At 40.2% G+C, this 13,126-nt stretch overlaps 3 protein-coding genes across 4 annotated transcripts in view; 1 reads left to right on the top strand and 2 right to left on the bottom strand.

Annotated features, from left to right (window-relative positions):
- Window positions 1–13,126, bottom strand: part of LOC306667255 (immunoglobulin lambda-1 light chain-like) — a 759,848-nt gene that overhangs the window by 38,188 nt on the left and 708,534 nt on the right. The window lies entirely within an intron of this gene.
- On the bottom strand, window positions 2,305–3,358 carry LOC306667276 (vesicle-associated membrane protein 3). The gene has a single exon (XM_079149758.1). It carries the CDS (start codon window positions 3,307–3,309, stop codon window positions 2,998–3,000), a length of 312 nt encoding a protein of 103 aa, XP_079005884.1. The 5' UTR covers window positions 3,310–3,358; the 3' UTR covers window positions 2,305–2,997.
- Window positions 10,977–12,030, top strand: LOC306667275 (vesicle-associated membrane protein 3). The gene has a single exon (XM_079149757.1). It carries the CDS (start codon window positions 11,026–11,028, stop codon window positions 11,335–11,337), a length of 312 nt encoding a protein of 103 aa, XP_079005883.1. The 5' UTR covers window positions 10,977–11,025; the 3' UTR covers window positions 11,338–12,030.

The following is a 13,126-nucleotide window of genomic DNA, read 5'->3' as shown; positions in this document are numbered from 1 at the left end:
AGTTTCCCCAGCACCATTTGTTGAAGAGGCTATCTTTTCTCCATTGCATATTTTTGGCACCTTTGTCTAATATGAGAAAGTTGTATTTATTTGGGTTTGTGTCCATGTCCTCTATTCTGTACCATTGATCTACCTGTCGATTTTGGTACCAATACCATGCCATTTTTGTTACTATTGCTTTGTAGTAGAGTTAAAATTTTGCTATTGCGATACCCCCTGCTTCGCTCTTTCTGCTAAGGATTGCTTTAGCTATTCTGGGTTTCTTATTCTTCCAGAAGAATTTCATAATTGCTTGCTCTATTTCTGTAAGGTACATCATTGGGATTTTAATTGGAATTGCATTGAATCTGTATAGCACTTTTGGTAGTATGGCCATTTTGACAATATTAATTCTGCCTATCCAAGAACATGGGAGATCTTTCCATCTTCTAAGGTTTTCTTTAATTTCTTTCTTAAGTGTTCTGTAGTTCTCGTTGTAGAGGTCTTTCACCTCTTTTGTGAGATTGATTCCCAAGTATTTTATTTTTTTCGAGGCTATTGTGAATGGGGTAGTTTTCCTAACTTCTCTTTCTGAAGATTCATCACTTATGTATAAAAATGCATTGGATTCATGAGCATTGATCTTGTAACCTGCTACTTTACTGAATTCACTTATGAGTTCTGAAAGTTTTCTGGTGGAATTTCTGGGTTCCTCTAAATATATAATCATGTCATCAGCGAACAGGGATAGTTTGAGTTCTTCTTTTCCTATTCATATCCCTTTAATTTCTTTGGTCTGTCTAATTGCTCTGGCTAGAGTTTCAAGGACGATGTTGAATAGAAGTGGTGAAAGAGGGCATCCCTGCCGTGTTCCAGTTTTTGGAGGGAATACTTTCAGTTTTTCACCATTTAGAAAGATATTGGCCATGGGCTTAGCATAGATGGCCTTCACAATGTTAAGGGATGTTCCCACTACCCCTATTTTTTCTAGTGTTTTGAGCATGAAGGGGTGCTGTATTTTATCAAATGCTCCTTCTGCTTTTATCAAAATGATCATGTGATTCTTAACTTTAAGTCTGTTGATGTGGTGAATGACATTGATTGATTTCGGGATGTTGAACCAACCTTGCATCCCTGGGATAAAACCCACTTGATCGTGGTGCACTATCTTGTTAATATATTTTTGGATGCGATTTGCTAAACTTTTGTTGAGAATATTTGCGTCAATGTTCATTAAGGATATTGGTCTGAAATTTTCTTTCCTCAATGTGTCTCTGTGGTTTAGGTATCAGGGTGATATTGGCTTCATAGAATGAGTTTGGGAGGGTTCCCTCCTCTTCTATTTCATGGAATACTTTGAGGAGTATTGGAATGAGCTCTTCTTTAAAGGTTTTGTAGAACTCAGCTGAGAACCCATCTGGTCCCGGACTTTTCTTTTTTTTTTTTTTAAGCAATTATTTTATTTCCTTGGCCTGACAGCAGTGACTTCATTATACAAGAACCTGTAGCTGACAGAACAGACACACAGATTTTCCCCAACAGGAAGAATCATTATCATCAGCAGAGATGAACTGAAATGTCATGTCTGAGTGCAATTCCTGCTCCCCACCCCCACCCCACAAAAAACCCTAAATGAAAAGAAAAATCAATAAAATCCCCATAAATTACTAAGCCATCCCTCCGGAACTTTTCTAATTAGCAGCTGCAATTGATGAAAACTGGAGGGAGCAGCTGGCCATCACACAGCATTCCTGTGCCTGTGAGACTGAAGGGGCAGCAGCAGGGGAGCAAGAATTCTGGATGAGTGGGAAGTGAAGATAATCTATGTTTCCTCTATCTGCCCCCTCCATATGGAAGATACCTCTGTCCCAATACATGGAAAATGCTAATGAAATGCTAAAGGACTGGCTTTAGCTTGTGACTAGAAATGCCTGAGGCTCCTGAAATTCCAAGATAGGTGTGGAATAAGGGGTTCCAGAGAAAGAACAGGTTAGTGAGATGCTCAATGCTCATTCGATTCCAGTTTAAAGCCATCAAAGCTATTTCATAATCATAACCACCTTCATGCCTGCCCTTTATTTTCCAAAGGTAAGAGAACTCCATCTAAATGTCTGTGTGGATGTCTATTGCCACCACCAGGGTGATACAGTGACATCTGTATGTGAGACTAGGATGGGTGTGTGGGGTGGAAGTGGAAAGATAGGAGAGATCAGGGGCTACAAAACCTTCATAACAGTGGATGTCTTTTGGTCCCCAGGTAAGGTCCACTACCACAAGTCCTAAAGCATTCCTGTTTCCTTTTCCCTACCTATCCGGTATTTTTTGGCAAACTAGGAACTTTGGTTATGTTGATAGTTCTATAAAAAACTTTTTAAAGGTGTTATTTCTGATTAATATTTTAGCAAGTGATATATAACAATAACAAGAAAGTAAACATCTTCATATCTAACAAAAGAGCAAAAATTCTTTACCAGTGTCTTATTTTAAATATAGCAAGAGTCAGTAGTGCTTATAAAAAGAAGAGGGCTTACAGAGAACCAGGAAAGTATCAAAATAAGGCACAGCCTGTTATTGTCACAGATCAGATAAGGCAGTAGTGTTCTTCCTGGAAGGCACAAGTTGGAAATCTGATTACCCTAAGGTTTAAATGTGGCTCTAAAGATAATGTCAAATGACCAGGATAGTGAACTTGCAATGGATTCCCTTAACTGGAGTCAATGGCAATGAATGAGTGACAACATTAAGTCTAGATTACAGCCCTCTGGAGTCCAGATGTCCCCTATTGCTCATAGGTAGATCTGTGAAGGCACTGCGCAAAGCATGGGCAGGCTGGCCCTCTGGTTTGGAGTGCGTATTAAAAAACAAGGGCACACAGCCTAGAAACCAAACTTTACATGAACTAACAAAAATAATCATTTTGCAAATAACAGTAGGTAAGCTGGATAATATAGCAGGTTCTACGTCAAAAGTCTTGAAGAGGTTTCCTGGACAGCAGGCTTGAGTTTCACCAGTTCTTCATTAAGAGACACTCCATACAATGATGATGATGACGATAATGACCAGAACGCTGATCCCTATTGCCCACATCTTGCAATTCTTCCACCAATATTTTCTCTTCAACTTGGCAGCACTTGTCTCAAACTGAGAAGCTCCTGCCTGCAATGCATCTGCATGGTCATCTAGCTCAGAGAGCTTCTGGTCTCTTACTAACACCTTGTCCACATTGACTCTCACTATGTCCACAACCTCATCCACTTGGTTCTGTGTCTGCTGAATTCTCCGACTGCCGCCAGTGGCAGCACTGGAACCTGCAGGGGCGCTTGCAGACATTTCAGCTGCGGGCGAGGGTCTGCGGAGCTGCGCAGCTGGCAGACGAAGCCAAGAGCCCGGAATTTTCTTTGTTGGTAGGCTTTTGATGACCTCTTCTATTTCATTGCTTGAAATTGATTTATTTAAGTTGTGTATGTCCTCCTCGTTCAGTTTAGGTAATTCATATGTCTCTAGAACCTTGATGTCTTCGAGGTCTTCCGTTTTGTTGGAGTATAGATTTTCAAAATAGCTTCTAATTATGTTTTGTATTTCATTCGTGTCTGTTGTGATATTTCCTTGTTCATTCCGAATTTTAGTGATTCTAGTTTTCTCCCTCTTTCTCTTTGTTAGTGTGGCTAAGGGTTTATCAATTTTGTTTTTTCAAAGAACCAACTATTTATTTTGTGAATTTTTCCGATTGTTTCTTTTGTTTCAATTTTGTTGATTTTGGCCCTGATTTTAACTATTTCCTGTCTTCTACTACTTTGGGTGTTGGTCTGCTCTTCTTTTTCTAGGGCTTTAGCTGTAGTGTTAAGTCATTTATTTGCTGATTTCTACTTCTTTGGTTGAATGCGCCCCATGAAATAAATCTTCCTCTAAGCACTACTTTCATAGTGTCCCAGAGATTTTGATATGAAGTGTCTTTGTTCTCATTTACTTCTAAGAATTATTTTATTTCCCTCCTGATGTCTTCTGTTATCCATTCATCATATAATAGTGTATTATTTAATCTCCAGGTATTGGAGAAGTTTCTGTTTTTTATTCTGTCATTTATTTCTAATTTCAATCCATTATGATCTGATAGAGTACAAGGTAGTATCTCTATCATCTTGTACTTCCTAACAGTAGCTTTGTGGCATAAAACATGGTCTATTTTAGAGAAGGATCCATGTGCTGCTGAGAAGAAGGTGTATTCGTTCTTTGTTGATGGTATACTCTATATAAGTCGGTTAAGTCTAAATTGTTGATTGTGTTATTAAGATCTATGGTTTCTTTATTCAATTTTTGTTTGGAAGATCTGTCCAGTGGTGAGAGAGGTGTGTTAAAATCGCCTAGTATTATTATGTTGTGGTCTATTTGATTTCTGGAATTGAGAAGGATTTGTTTGACGTACATGGATGAGCCACTGTTCGGGGCATAGATATTTCTGATTGTTATGTCTTGCTGATTTATGCTTCCCTTAAGCAGTGTGTAATGTCCTTCTTTATCCCTTCTGACTAGGTTTGGCTTGAAGTCCATATTATCTGAAATGAGGATGGATACTATAGCTTTTTTGCTATGTCCATGTGCATGGTATGTTTTTTCCCATCCTTTCACCTTTAGTCTATGGGTATCTCTTTCTATGAGGTGAGTCTCTTGCAGGCAGCATATTTTTGGATTTTTCTTTTTAATCCAATCTGCCAGTCTAGGTCTTTTGATTGATGAGTTCAGGCCTTTAACATGCAGTGTTATTATTGTGATATGATTTGTATTCCCAGTCATTTGACTCATTTTTGTTTTTTGACATGATTTGGTTTCTCCTTCATTTGGCTATTCCTTTAGGCTAGTTCCTCCCATTGCTGATTTGCATCATTGTTTTTCATCTCTTCCTCATGGAATATTTTGCTGACAATGTTCTGTAATGCCGACTTTCTTTTTGTAAATTCCTTTAGCTTCTGTTTATCATGGAAGGATCTTATTTCGTCGTCAAATCTGAAAGTAAGTTTTGCTGGGTATAAGATTGTTGGTTGGCATCTGTTTTCTTTCAGGGCTTGGTAAATGTTGTTCCAGGCCCTTCTAGCTTTTCGGGTCTGGATTGAAAAATCTGCTGATATTCCTATTGGTTTCCCCCTGAATGTAATTTGATTCTTTTCTCTCGTGGCCTTTAAAATTCTGTCTTTATTTTGTATGTTAGGTATTTTCATAATAATGTGCCTTGGTGTGGGTCTGTTGTAATTTTGTATATTTGGAATCCTATGAGCCTCTTGTACTTGGTTTTCCATTTCATTCTTCAGATTTGGGAAATTTTCTGATATTATTTCATTGAATGGATTGTTCATTCCTTTGGTTTGTTTCTCTAAGCCTTCCTCAATCCCAACAATTCTTAAATTTGGCCTTTTCATGATAACCCGTAATTCTTGTAGATTCTGTTCATGATTTCTTACCATCTTCTCTGTTTGTTCAACTTTGTTTTCAAGATTAAATATTTTGTCTTCAATGTCTGAGGTTCTGTCTTCCAGGTGTTCTATCCTATTGGTTATGCTTTCTATGGAGTTTTTAACTTGGTTTATTGTTTCCTTCATTTCAAGGATTTCTGTTTGTTTGTTTTTCAGTATCTCTAACTCTTTATTGAAATGATCTCTTGCTTCCCGTATTTGCTCTTTTAACTGTTGATTGGTGCGATCATTTAATGCCTGCATTTGCTCTTTCATCTCCTCCTTCAATGCCTGCATTTGCTCTTTCATCTCCTCGTTTGCTTCCCTGACTGTTTTAATTATGTACATTCTGAACTCCCTTTCTGACATTTCTTCTGCTGTGCTGTCATTGGGTTTTATTGATGTAGAATCTAGGTTTGTTTGGGACATTTTCTTCCCTTGTTTTCTCATATTGGTCAGATGTCAGTGGGACTCTGAGATATTGCAGATTTCCTCTATTTGCTTATAGTATCCCTGTAGATTTCCAGTATATAACTTCCCAGCCTTCAGTAGCCTGAAGTCTTGGAGTAACTTGATAATGCAGTGCTTCCGAAGAAAGCTGCCCCTAGCCTGCTACTGCGTCCAGGGCTGGGGATGGTTCTGTGTGGAAATCCTCTCAGTGGGCAGTCCTGCTCCGAGAAGCTGGGTATAGACACGGCCTGCCCCTGCCTGAGGGAGCCAGGCTGCTGGGGGTAGCCTCTCCCTGTCCTGCCTTTGTCCCAGAAGCCACCTGCAGGCCATGGCCCGCCTCTGGGTCCGGGGCTTGGATTTGGCTCTGGGCGGAAAAGCTCTCACTGGGTGGCCTGCTCCAAGAAGCTGGCTGCGGATCGAGCCTGCTGCCGGAGGGAGCAGGGCTGCTTGGGGAAGTCTCTGGCTGTCCTGCCCTGCTCTGTGAAGCTGCCCCTGTCCAGGCTTGCTGCCCGGGCTGAGCTTCAGCCGGTGGGAGAGACTCACCCCGGGGTTCTATGTTGGTCCGAGTCTCTCAATGCCTCCTCTTCTTGAATCCTGGGTTCTGGAGCAACGGGAGATGCAGTCACCCTCTAGTCTGCCATCTTGGATCCCAAAAAGAAATTTTAATTCTCAGACTTGTAGAATTTCATATTTGAAAAGGATTCTTAATATCAGCTACTTTCTTTCAAACTATTGGTTTCATTTTCAAGAAATTGGATGTTAATTTTCTTGTTAAAAGTATAATTTAATAGAGTTATCTTAACATGCATTATCAGGTACTTAAATTTGCTGATATTACAATATGACACTTTGGAAGACAGGTCCAACTACCTGATACCAAGTATATTTATCTTAATATTGGGCAAAGTTTTCCATGGCAAAAATCACACAATATTTTTACATTGAAACTTATCCATTATGTATATTTTTAAAATATCTTACAATCGTTTCAGAAAAAAAAAACTTTGGTAGGAGTACTGGACTCGAACCCAGCCATCCTTTACCGCTGAACTACATCCCCAGTCCTTTTTGATTTTTTATTTTGAGACAGTATCTTGTTAAGTTGCTGTGTTGAAATTGCTGAGGCTGGCCACATACTTGGGATTGTCTTGTTTTAGATTAGATGCATGTGCCACCAGGTCTGGTTATTTTCAAAATTTAAACCAAAGCTTTGTATACCTAATAAAGTGAATCTTCATTGACAATGAAGAATGATAGAATTCTACACTTGAAAAATGTTTGGATCAAATTTGCCTTGTGGGTTGTTCACCTGAAACAGAAATATGGTCATTTATCTCAGGTTGCAAGTTAAATTTTCAAATGTCATTATTCTGTGGCATTTTGGTAATACAAATGCTCACAAAAAATCACAAAAATCAAAATTCATATATTTTGAGGAAACTAATAACCTAGTCTGATACCAAACAAAATTTTCCCATATTTATATCTTAGAAATATTTTCAAGATATTTATCTTTGGATCCAAGATGGTGGACTAGATTGTGACTGCATCTCCAGTCACTCCAGAACCCAGGATTCAAGAAGGGGAGGCACTGAGAGACTCGGACTAAAATAGAGCCATGGGGTGAGTCTCCCCCACCTGGTGAAGCTCGGCCTGGGTGCAGGCCTGGATGCACGCGGCTTATTAGAATAGGGCAGGGCAGCTAGAGTCTTCCCCAGGCAGCCCTGCACACTCTGGCAGTGGTTTCCTCCCATAGGGCCAGATTTTCCAGCTTCTCTGAGCAGGCCCCCCAGTGAGAGCCTTTCTGCACAGAACCAGCTCCAAGTCCCTGAGCCAGTGCGGCAAGCTCCAGCCCACAGATTGCTTCAGGGACCAGGAAATGGCAGCCAGGGACTTCCCCAAGCAGCCCGGCTCCCTCCGGCAAAAAGCACCTTTCTAGGCTAGCTACTCGGAGCAGACCGCCCAGTGAGAGCCTTTCTACACAGAGCCAGCCACAAGTCCCCAAGCCAGCAGAGAGTTCCAACCCGCAAGCAGCTTCTGGGACCAGGGCAGGGCAGTAGAGACATCCCCAGGCGGACCTGCCCCATCCGGCCGCAGGATTTTCCATGGGGCCATCCACGATGGCGGACTAGAGGGTGACTGCATCCCCAGTCGCTCCAGAACCCAGGAATCAAGAAGGGGAGGCATTGAGAGACTCGGACTAAAATAAAACCACGGGGTGAGTCTCCCCCACCTGGCGAAGTTCGGCCATGGCAGCAGGCCTGGATTCGGGTGGCTTATTAGAGTAGGGCAGGGCAGCTACAGTCTTCCCCAGGCAGCCCTGCACACACTGTTGGTGGGGTCCTCCCACAAGGCCAGCTTCTTGGAGCAGGCCCCTCAGTGAAAGCCTTTCCACACAGAGCCAACTCAAACCCTGGATGCAGTAGCAGGCTAGGGGCAGCTTTCTTCGGAAGCACTGCATTATCAAGTTACTCCAAGACTTCAGGCTACTGAAGGCTGGGAAGTTATATACTGGAAATCTACAGGGATACTATAAGCAAATAGAGGAAATCTGCAATATCTCAGAGTCCCACTGACATCTGACCAATATGAGAAAACAAGGGAAGAAAATGTCCCAAACAAACCTAGATTCTACATCAATAAAACCCAATGACAGCACAGCAGAAGAAATGTCAGAAAGGGAGTTCAGAATGTACATAATTAAAACAGTCAGGGAAGCAAACGAGGAGATGAAAGAGCAAATGCAGGCATTGAAGGAGGAGATGAAAGAGCAAATGCAGGCATTAAATGATCGCACCAATCAACAGTTAAAAGAGCAAATACGGGAAGCAAGAGATCATTTCAATAAAGAGTTAGAGATACTGAAAAACAAACAAACAGAAATCCTTGAAATGAAGGAAACAATAAACCAAGTTAAAAACTCCATAGAAAGCATAACCAATAGGATAGAACACCTGGAAGACAGAACCTCAGACATTGAAGACAAAATATTTAATCTTGAAAACAAAGTTGAACAAACAGAGAAGATGGTAAGAAATCATGAACAGAATCTACAAGAATTACGGGTTATCATGAAAAGGCCAAATTTAAGAATTGTTGGGATTGAGGAAGGCTTAGAGAAACAAACCAAAGGAATGAACAATCCATTCAATGAAATAATATCAGAAAATTTCCCAAATCTGAAGAATGAAATGGAAAACCAAGTACAAGAGGCTCATAGGATTCCAAATATACAAAATTACAACAGACCCACACCAAGGCACATTATTATGAAAATACCTAACATACAAAATAAAGACAGAATTTTAAAGGCCACGAGAGAAAAGAATCAAATTACATTCAGGGGGAAACCAATAGGAATATCAGCAGATTTTTCAATCCAGACCCGAAAAGCTAGAAGGGCCTGGAACAACATTTACCAAGCCCTGAAAGAAAACAGATGCCAACCAACAATCTTATACCCAGCAAAACTTACTTTCAGATTTGACGACGAAATAAGATCCTTCCATGATAAACAGAAGCTAAAGGAATTTACAAAAAGAAAGCCGGCACTACAGAACATTGTCAGCAAAATATCCCATGAGGAAGAGATGAAAAACAATGATGCAATTCAGCAACAGGAGGAACTAGCCTAAAGGAATAGCCAAATGAAGGAGAAACCAAATCATGTCAAAAAGCAAAAATTAGTCAAATGACTGGAAATACAAATCATATCACAATAATAACCCTGAATGTTAATGGCCTGAACTCATCAATCAAAAGACCTAGACTGGCAGATTGGATTAAAAAGAAAAATCCAAAAATATGCTGCCTGCAAGAGACTCACCTCATAGAAAGAGATACCCATAGACTAAAGGTGAAAGGATGGGAAAAAACATACCATGCACATGGACATAGCAAAAAAGCTATAGTATCCATCCTCATTTCAGATAATATGGACTTCAAGCCAAACCTAGTCAGAAGGGATAAAGAAGGACATTACACACTGCTTAAGGGAAGCATAAATCAGCAAGACATAACAATCAGAAATATCTATGCCCCGAACAGTGGCTCATCCATGTACGTCAAACAAATCCTTCTCAATTCCAGAAATCAAATAGACCACAACATAATAATACTAGGCGATTTTAACACACCTCTCTCACCACTGGACAGATCTTCCAAACAAAAATTGAATAAAGAAACCATAGATCTTAATAACACAATCAACAATTTAGACTTAACCGACTTATATAGAGTATACCATCAACAAAGAACGAATACACCTTCTTCTCAGCAGCACATGGATCCTTCTCTAAAATAGACCATGTTTTATGCCACAAAGCTACTGTTAGGAAGTACAAGATGATAGAGATACTACCTTGTACTCTATCAGATCATAATGGATTGAAATTAGAAATAAATGACAGAATAAAAAACAGAAACTTCTCCAATACCTGGAGATTAAATAATACACTATTATATGATGAATGGATAACAGAAGACATCAGGAGGGAAATAAAATAATTCTTAGAAGTAAATGAGAACAAAGACACTTCATATCAAAATCTCTGGGACACTATGAAAGTAGTGCTTAGAGGAAGATTTATTTCATGGGGCGCATTCAACCAAAGAAGTAGAAATCAGCAAATAAATGACTTAACACTACAGCTAAAGCCCTAGAAAAAGAAGAGCAGACCAACACCCAAAGTAGTAGAAGACAGGAAATAGTTAAAATCAGGGCCAAAATCAACAAAATTGAAACAAAAGAAACAATCGGAAAAATTCACAAAATAAATAGTTGGTTCTTTGAAAAAACAAAATTGATAAACCCTTAGCCACACTAACAAAGAGAAAGAGGGAGAAAACTAGAATCACTAAAATTCGGAATGAACAAGGAAATATCACAACAGACACGAATGAAATACAAAACATAATTAGAAGCTATTTTGAAAATCTATACTCCAACAAAACGGAAGACCTCGAAGACATCAAGGTTCTAGAGACATATGAATTACCTAAACTGAACGAGGAGGACATACACAACTTAAATAAATCAATTTCAAGCAATGAAATAGAAGAGGTCATCAAAAGCCTACCAACAAAGAAAATTCCGGGCTCTTGGCTTCGTCTGCCAGCTGCGCAGCTCCGCAGACCCTCGCCCGCAGCTGAAATGTCTGCAAGCGCCCCTGCAGGTTCCAGTGCTGCCACTGGCGGCAGTCGGAGAATTCAGCAGACACAGAACCAAGTGGATGAGGTTGTGGACATAGTGAGAGTCAATGTGGACAAGGTGTTAGTAAGAGACCAGAAGCTCTCTGAGCTAGATGACCATGCAGATGCATTGCAGGCAGGAGCTTCTCAGTTTGAGACAAGTGCTGCCAAGTTGAAGAGAAAATATTGGTGGAAGAATTGCAAGATGTGGGCAATAGGGATCAGCGTTCTGGTCATTATCGTCATCATCATCATTGTATGGAGTGTCTCTTAATGAAGAACTGGTGAAACTCAAGCCTGCTGTCCAGGAAACCTCTTCAAGACTTTTGACGTAGAACCTGCTATATTATCCAGCTTACCTACTGTTATTTGCAAAATGATTATTTTTGTTAGTTCATGTAAAGTTTGGTTTCTAGGCTGTGTGCCCTTGTTTTTTAATACGCACTCCAAACCAGAGGGCCAGCCTGCCCATGCTTTGCGCAGTGCCTTCACAGATCTACCTATGAGCAATAGGGGACATCTGGACTCCAGAGGGCTGTAATCTAGACTTAATGTTGTCACTCATTCATTGCCATTGACTCCAGTTAAGGGAATCCATTGCAAGTTCACTATCCTGGTCATTTGACATTATCTTTAGAGCCACATTTAAACCTTAGGGTAATCAGATTTCCAACTTGTGCCTTCCAGGAAGAACACTACTGCCTTATCTGATCTGTGACAATAACAGGCTGTGCCTTATTTTGATACTTTCCTGGTTCTCTGTAAGCCCTCTTCTTTTTATAAGCACTACTGACTCTTGCTATATTTAAAATAAGACACTGGTAAAGAATTTTTGCTCTTTTGTTAGATATGAAGATGTTTACTTTCTTGTTATTGTTATATATCACTTGCTAAAATATTAATCAGAAATAACACCTTTAAAAAGTTTTTTATAGAACTATCAACATAACCAAAGTTCCTAGTTTGCCAAAAAATACCGGATAGGTAGGGAAAAGGAAACAGGAATGCTTTAGGACTTGTGGTAGTGGACCTTACCTGGGGACCAAAAGACATCCACTGTTATGAAGGTTTTGTAGCCCCTGATCTCTCCTATCTTTCCACTTCCACCCCACACACCCATCCTAGTCTCACATACAGATGTCACTGTATCACCCTGGTGGTGGCAATAGACATCCACACAGACATTTAGATGGAGTTCTCTTACCTTTGGAAAATAAAGGGCAGGCATGAAGGTGGTTATGATTATGAAATAGCTTTGATGGCTTTAAACTGGAATCGAATGAGCATTGAGCATCTCACTAACCTGTTCTTTCTCTGGAACCCCTTATTCCACACCTATCTTGGAATTTCAGGAGCCTCAGGCATTTCTAGTCACAAGCTAAAGCCAGTCCTTTAGCATTTCATTAGCATTTTCCATGTATTGGGACAGAGGTATCTTCCATATGGAGGGGGCAGATAGAGGAAACATAGATTATCTTCACTTCCCACTCATCCAGAATTCTTGCTCCCCTGCTGCTGCCCCTTCAGTCTCACAGGCACAGGAATGCTGTGTGATGGCCAGCTGCTCCCTCCAGTTTTCATCAATTGCAGCTGCTAATTAGAAAAGTTCCGGAGGGATGGCTTAGTAATTTATGGGGATTTTATTGATTTTTCTTTTCATTTAGGGTTTTTTGTGGGGTGGGGGTGGGGAGCAGGAATTGCACTCAGACATGACATTTCAGTTCATCTCTGCTGATGATAATGATTCTTCCTGTTGGGGAAAATCTGTGTGTCTGTTCTGTCAGCTACAGGTTCTTGTATAATGAAGTCACTGCTGTCAGGCCAAGGAAATAAAATAATTGCTTAAAAAAAAAAAAAGAAAAGTCCGGGACCAGATGGGTTCTCAGCTGAGTTCTACAAAACCTTTAAAGAAGAGCTCATTCCAATACTCCTCAAAGTATTCCATGAAATAGAAGAGGAGGGAACCCTCCCAAACTCATTCTATGAAGCCAATATCACCCTGATACCTAAACCACAGAGACACATTGAGGAAAGAAAATTTCAGACCAATATCCTTAATGAAC

The sequence above is a fragment of the Sciurus vulgaris genome (genome assembly GCF_902686455.1).
Source record: "Sciurus vulgaris genome assembly, chromosome: 8".
NCBI lineage: Eukaryota > Metazoa > Chordata > Mammalia > Rodentia > Sciuridae > Sciurus > Sciurus vulgaris.
Note: the sequence above shows the minus strand (reverse complement) of the source record. Positions and strands in the feature narration are given on the sequence as shown.

Excerpts from the sequence above, each read along its gene's own strand:
- LOC306667276 (XM_079149758.1), bottom strand. The coding sequence starts at position 3,309 with ATGTCTGCAAGCGCCCCTGCAGGTTCCAGTGCTGCCACTGGCGGCAGT.
- LOC306667275 (XM_079149757.1), top strand. The coding sequence starts at position 11,026 with ATGTCTGCAAGCGCCCCTGCAGGTTCCAGTGCTGCCACTGGCGGCAGT.